At 37.8% G+C, this 7,238-nt stretch overlaps 1 protein-coding gene across 1 annotated transcript in view; it reads right to left on the bottom strand.

The window, feature by feature from the left end:
* Window positions 1-357: 357 nt before the first annotated feature.
* Window positions 358-7,238, bottom strand: part of abhd16a (abhydrolase domain containing 16A, phospholipase) — an 18,471-nt gene continuing 11,590 nt past the window's right edge. Inside the window, exons 9-20 of the mRNA XM_016267744.1 lie at window positions 5,972-6,073; window positions 5,767-5,830; window positions 5,624-5,673; window positions 5,341-5,464; window positions 5,133-5,237; window positions 4,979-5,042; window positions 4,833-4,889; window positions 2,141-2,203; window positions 1,983-2,059; window positions 1,296-1,394; window positions 1,089-1,135; window positions 358-975 (exon numbers count right to left, since the gene is read on the bottom strand). Of these exons, the coding sequence (XP_016123230.1) occupies window positions 892-975; window positions 1,089-1,135; window positions 1,296-1,394; window positions 1,983-2,059; window positions 2,141-2,203; window positions 4,833-4,889; window positions 4,979-5,042; window positions 5,133-5,237; window positions 5,341-5,464; window positions 5,624-5,673; window positions 5,767-5,830; window positions 5,972-6,073 (936 nt within the window). The 3' untranslated portion in view covers window positions 358-891. The remainder of the gene's footprint in view (window positions 976-1,088; window positions 1,136-1,295; window positions 1,395-1,982; window positions 2,060-2,140; window positions 2,204-4,832; window positions 4,890-4,978; window positions 5,043-5,132; window positions 5,238-5,340; window positions 5,465-5,623; window positions 5,674-5,766; window positions 5,831-5,971; window positions 6,074-7,238) is intronic.

Raw genomic sequence — 7,238 nt, 5'->3', positions numbered from 1 at the left:
AACGGTCACCATCTAATTAAACTGAACTTGAGCAGTTCTGCAAAGAAGAGTGGGCAAATATTGCAAAGTCTAGAAGTGCAAAGTTATTGGGGACGGAGACAAATCCCAACAGACTAAAGACTGTAATTAACGCAAAAGCTGGTTCAACAAAATACTGACACAAGGGGGTGATTCTGTTTTTAATTGTTTTCTGATATGTTGGTGTAATATCTTTCACTTGGATGTTATAAGTCGAGTTAAGATTCTTTTCTATACCCACTGTATGTGTTTATAAAGTTAACATTATTAACATAAATGTATACAGTATATCCGCAATGCTTGTTCACATTTTCAAGAAACAACTATACCATTTCAATAGAGCTTTCAAATAAGAAACTTTTGTCAACCACAAATAATGACATGAAGACTTAGAGGAACCCAACCACACAAAAAAAAAAGAGTATCCCCTGGTTTTATTTAATATGTAATAAAACATTTAGAACACTATTTTACGATACAATTTGTTCATAATTACAGTGCTCCACAAAATAGAGGATAAAAATGAATACAGACTGAGAAAGAGGCAAAGAGGATCTTTGAGTCCCGTCACTGAGAGTCTCTCAAAAGAAACAAACGTCACAACAGTGACAACAACCCTGAGCAGCAACACATTTCCAATCTTCATTTTCATGTTAAATACTCACTGCGACGGAGGCAGAGCACAACCAATAATTTAAAATGTCTCTATCAAACCATGCGAACAAACATAAATGAGTAAACCTGTCACATTTAAACGAACGACTAATTCTGATCGCCTCCCTGCCGCCCCACACAACTGACTCTAATGTACCGGTATGATTCCCTTTGACCTCTGTCCTCCAGCTCTGTCTTCCTGTTAGTCCCCTTGGCTCTCTACAGTTCCCAGGGAGGCCTGAACTCAGAAATAGGGAGTGGAGTGCAGTGTGTCGTCTCAAAGTTTCGCATATACTTTCGTGCCTGAGAGAGAGGAATGTCCTGTTAGATTAATGACCTATAAACATATTATATATATAGAGAGAAAGAGTAACATTTTTTTTCACCGGGTAGACACTGATATTTTTGTAACATACCAAGAATAGAGCAAGCTGCCTTCTGCCCTCGAGTGTCATGTCTTCACCTGAAACAAAAAACAGAAGATCAGATCACCAACAGCCAAATGTCTTGTTTTAGACAGCAACTGTAGCCATAGTAATGGAAATCACTGCTGAACGTTTTCGTTTCTATCACATGAAACCAATTCTGGACGCGAGCATGGCTACTGTGTATGAAGCACGAACCAACGCTCCAGGGGAACAGGGTCTCTCTGTCTGTCTGATAGGACTGCAGCACAGACAAGCACCAATCATCATCCACCTCATAGCCCGTGTACACAGATTCTGAAGAACAGGAAAAAACGACTCCCTTTTAAAAACATTCTGCTTAATAAAGCCAAATCAAACAGAGAAAACAGAGAACAAAGCCATCTAGAAATTGTCATAATTCTATTCATATTAAGTGTTCATAACCATTGCTATGGCCAATATTCTAATCCAGGGGTTTTCAAACTTTCTGATGCCCAAATGATTATCCCCTTCCAAAAAAATATGAAAGGCAGCTATATTTTTTATGTACAGAATGAAAAAGTATCTTGAATTATCTGGGAAATACTTCCACCATTAACCATTAATGTTAGACGTATAAACATGAAAAAAAATATGGCTGTCAACTGAATAAAATAATTGAGATTAATCTCGTGAATCTGTACAAAGCAAAATGAAACCATATTGTCATAATTCCGTACATTAGAACTGATACTACTTATTCATTTTTACACTTTTCTCTAAACTTTTCCACTCCTTGGAACCCAATTTGAAAATCCCTGTTAAAATACATAAAAATACACTAAAACTAGAAACCAGGGTGTTACATGCTACAGTTCTATATTGATCAAGAGAAAAATTTAAGAAAAAACTATAAAAGCATACCTTCTTCAATCTGTGTCCCTGCTGCGAGCCACTGCCTGACTGCCCTGATAGCATCCTCTGTCATGACTTTAGGATACCTGAGAGACACAAAGAAAGAGAGATGAAACCAATTGACTGAGCGGAACCAGATTAAGCAGTCTGTGTGAATCGCGTCTGACCTGTACTGGAGTAGTTTGAGCAAAAGGTCATTCCCTCTGTTAGACATGATATCCTCTGGACCCCTGTGTCAAAACATAAAACAGCCATGTCAAGATCAACAACAATTCACGCTTGCCTCCTCAAGCATGAATGTATTTATTTGCAGGGTTGGGAGGGTTACTTTTAAAATGTATTCCATTACAGTTACAAATTACTTCATTTAAAAAAGTATTCAGTAACGTAATCCAAGTAGCACAATATAAAAGTAATGTAATCTGATTACTTTTGGATTACTTAAATTAGCATATGTAAATAAAGTCAAAAAGCAATATTTATTGTACTAATATTACGACTTTTATTTAACTATGACTTTAAAATGAAAACTAATGAAAACTATAGTAAAAACTATTTGAAACTATTAAAAATTGTGTCTTGTTTCACCACCTAGATATTACAGCCCATATATATATTTATATAAAAAGCTATGCAGACATTTAGTGGCTATACAGTTTAGTATTACAGTTTTATTTTTATTAATAATATTTTTATTTCTTTAACATGTACAAGTAAAAATGAATATTAGGGATGTGACGAGATCTCGTGGTACGAGATCCGATGTGTCTCGCGAGAACGTGACGATATCCTCGCAAAACAATTTGCAGTGTTTACATTAGAGCTGCACGATTAATTGTTTAAAGATCGCGATCTCGATTCAGACACCCATGCAATCTTATTCCTGAATGACAACGATTCAGCTATGTCTATTAGATCGCGAGCGTCAGTGGAGCGTGAGAAGCATGTTTTGTCGCTGCCCATGTTAATGAATCATTCATGCATGTGTGTGTGTGCGTGCGCACGCGTGTGTGTGTGTGAGAGAGAGAGAGAGATCACAGTGTCACAGCTGTCTTAACCGTGGCTTGTGTACTGCACACATACCAGCTTCATCACTGTGTCTGTCACGCGACTCTGTTCCCCTTTCGGGCTCTGTCTTTACATTTATTTTGAAAGATAAAGCTCGCGATTATGGTAAGGGGTGTTACATTTCCGACGAGTGCTAAAGGTGTTTGGCCAATCACAATGCACTGGGTCAACTGGCCAATCAGAGCAGGCTGCGCTTGTCGGAAGGAGGGACTTAGAGAGGCGGGGCATAGAGGACCTACAATAATGTACAGTATTTGAAAAAGAATGTGTTTTTTGAACATTAAAGCATGTCAACATATTCTGTTACACCAAATACACAAAATAATGATCTTTAAAAAAGCATCATATGACCCCTTTAACACTCGGATGTATTGTAATGCTTATCCTCTTCCGCCAGGAGGTGGCGACAACTGCCCGTTTAAAAAAAGTATTTGTCATTGAATCATTCATTCAGGAGATACCAATTGTGAAACAAGTCTTTATGAATTGAGACACTGCCTCCATTTAATAAAAAAAAAAAATTGTTTAAATTAATATTTTAAAAAAAAGTCATTTTGTCAGAACCACTAGTACATTGTTATTTTGTTTAGTTTTCTAATCTTTTTTTCTTCAGAATCGTGATCTCCAATTTATATATATAAAAAATCATGATTCTCAATTTATCCAGAATCGTGCAGCTCTAGTTTACATGTTGTTTATTGCTGCATATAATTAATTAAAATAGAAGTTTAATTTCATAAAGTACAAGTTGATTTCAAAATGCACCTACATTTTTTGCATTTTGTTTTTCAGTTGAATAAAAGACTATTTTTCCCTATATATTTCATCATTGAGGATTTCTTTAAAAAGTCTAAAAATCTCGTCTCATTCTCGTGAACCCAGTCTCGTGTCTCGTCTCCTCTCATGGGATAAGTGTCTCGTCACACCCCTAATGAATATAATTTATACACATTAAAAAATTTACACCATACATATTAGTCTATTTTAAAAAAAGCCTAGATGTTGAAATGCATGTGAAATGCTATGATCTTTCTTGATTTCATTGACTGATCCGGGGTGTGGATCTCGTGTTAATTTCTACATTTCCCAGCTCATTTTCCGCTAGAAAACTTACCCACAACTGCAGTTATGCACACCATGGAATTTTAAATCACTAACAAACACAAAATTTTAGCTAACATGATGATTTCCATGCTAGTCGCACTTACAAATGTTCAAGTTGTTTAAGTAGCCTTTGTTAAAGGGGTCATATTTCATTTTCTCCTTTCTCTTTGGAGTGTTACAAGCATCATATGACCCCTTTAAAGCAAGAGTCTTCATGCATAGCTCACACTGTACAACTATGTTATTTCCTTTATCTTTTTTGAAGACAAAATAACTGAAATTTCCAGACATGAAAACGTTTTTCCCAGCAGGAAGCATCGTAAGCATCGTTACTGTAGCAGCGTCTCGCCCGCATTTGAGGAGAATAACTGTAGACGGGTGTTATTTGCGCATGCATCAGCAGGCGGCTCACGTGAGTCAACAGAACCAGAAACTACTGTATGATGAAGTAGCGCTAAATATAGCATTATATGTCACAAAACTCATTTATTTAATTTTAAATGAAACAAATGCAATCCTGATAGTATTCCCACTTTTTACAAAATGTAACTGTAATCTGAATACTTTGTTTTTTGATGTAACTGTAACGGATAACAGTTACTAGATTTTTGTATCCTGATTACTTAAGGCCGTTACAAGTATTCCGTTACTCCCCAACCCTGTTTATTTGTGTCCTGGAGAACTCACGTGGTAGTGATGATTTCATCTTTGGTTCTTCTGATCAATAACACTGGTCCCTGGTACCTGAAATCAAAGCCAAAGTATTTACATAGAGCTCATGCTGTTAGCTTCATGTTTTTACTGTTAAATAAATCATGAAAAAGCTGACGAACCTGCAGAGCTGTTCAGCATTGTTCAGGTTCATGTACTGCCTCACTGTATGGGTGACCAAGGGTCCTGAGGAATGGAAACAAACACATTCATTCATTCATTTTTTGGGTCACTCTTTAGAGAACCGAGTAGAAATTAAAAGAATCAAACACTTACTCCAGCTGTCAGGCATGACCTTTAGTGCAAGTGGTAAAAGGTCATCAAATGAGGCATCTAGAACCAGAGCTCGGATCTCTGGGTATGACATCACAGACCAACACGCTAAAATAGAGCAGCACATTAAGAATTAAAACAAATGAATACTTTTTTTCTGTTGTGGATCAGTGTTTTCTGATCTGTGATTGGCTGGTGTGAAATTGTTTACCTGTGAAGCCCCCTATTGACCAAGCGTACACAATAATGTCACTCAACTGGAAGCCCAGTTTGTGCACGGCAAACTGAATGACGACGTCCATCGCATTGGCCTCGTTTTGAGGAAATGGAACTCCCTGAAAGAGCAGAAGAGAGAAAAAAGTACATTGAGGTTTTCATCCATTTTACATTTTAGATAAAACACATGCAAATACTACTTGTGTCTCTAGTGTCATTAATTGTGTGCTGTTATGCCAAGGTCAGTGTGAGGAACAGATGGTGTGATGTTGACTTACTGTACTGCCGCCAAACCCTGGGTGATTCCAGCCCAACACTGAATATCCACCTGTAAACAGAAGTGAGGAAACAGTCTGACATACATCTAGTGCATGATTGTTGAAAATATAACACAGACACACATTGACTCGCACACATTTACCTTCTAGTGGCGTGTTCATGCAGCCAACCTCATAGAATCCTGCGTTTCCTTCACAGCAGATCACCTGTGATGCAAATTATATCAGCAATGGAAAGAGGTAATATGCTATCTCATTATACTATGTTCTTTCCCTGAAGCTTTTCTGTTATGGTTTCTTCTTCTCTGTTGTAGTGGCACATTTACTTCACACTATTCACATTCTTACCAGAGATTTTCCAGCTTGCCCCCCATCTTTCCTCCGGTCGACAAACATGGTGTCAATCTCATTCCCATCACAAGCCACCAGTTTGTTCCGCTGACCGTCAAACTGAACACAACACAATCAATGAATTTCTATATACAGCATATATTGTTAAAAAATTCAGTCAGTATGATGTTTTATATAAAAAAAACTTTTATTCAGTAAAATGTATTAAAGGTCCCATATTTTACACCATTCTGGAGTTTTATTTTAGGTTTTGACGTCCTTAAGAATATATATTTGCGGTATAAGTACCAAAAAAACCCATCTCAATATATGTTTACAGTTCCTTTCTCAGGAGCTCTGCTGAGAACAGGTCGATTTTGGCCTGTCTAATTAATATTCATGAGCCTCTCTTCTGATTGGCCTGTTGTTTTCTGAGTGACGCACGGCCAGGCCAACCACAGGTAACTAGGGTCAGCCGACATCACAGCGCTAGCTGGAGGCAGCAAAACAAAGGGGAAACTGGAGGCGGCCCATTCAAACCAGCGCAGATTCGGCTACATAAGGAGCTTAAAATATCATCTTGTTGTGATGTTGGGGGCCAGAATTGACGTAATACAGCCTCAAATTAAAAATTTGATCGCATATTTGCTGCCACTGTCAGACAAAAAAACGACGACAGCTGTGGTTAGACGCGATAAAACGAGCAGACTGGACAGAAACGATCGTCAAAAATGCTCGCGTTTGCAGCGCACACTTCTCATCAGAAAATGTTCAATAAAGTATTGTCTTTTGTTGTTATGGGCACGTCTACAGATTTCTTGCCATATGTCTATGTTTCTTGCATCTCACGACTATGTCGTGTATGAAATAATGTCTGTGTGCATGCGTGTAAAACAACAAACTGACGATTTATATATAATAATTTGTAATTGTATACACATTGTTGTGATTAATTGTGGCTGGAACAATAATGTAGCTGTAAAAATTGTTTCCTGCTGAAATTGAAATGTATATACATCTTCATCATGACTAGATAGACACGAGTTTGTCTTTACTTTACACGTTAGATGTGATCCACCTCATAGTAACAATCCTGTCAGATCATCCATCCTTTGAGGGAGAGTGTAACGTTACAGGTCGGCCGATCTGGTTTAGTGGTTAAAGTTAACCTTTTCGACATGTTTCCGTGTTGTTGTTGCTCAGCAATGGCATGGACCTGATGTTGTCTGGGGGTTTGGCAAAAGGAGAGTGGGACTGTGGGCGGTGCTCGGGTGGTGACTGAAGG

Source organism: Sinocyclocheilus grahami, unplaced genomic scaffold, assembly GCF_001515645.1.
Source record: "Sinocyclocheilus grahami isolate Dianchi unplaced genomic scaffold, SAMN03320097.WGS_v1.1 scaffold40.1, whole genome shotgun sequence".
NCBI classification, from domain to species: domain Eukaryota; kingdom Metazoa; phylum Chordata; class Actinopteri; order Cypriniformes; family Cyprinidae; genus Sinocyclocheilus; species Sinocyclocheilus grahami.
The sequence above is the reverse complement of the archived record's forward strand: the minus strand, read 5'-3'. Positions and strand labels throughout refer to the sequence as shown.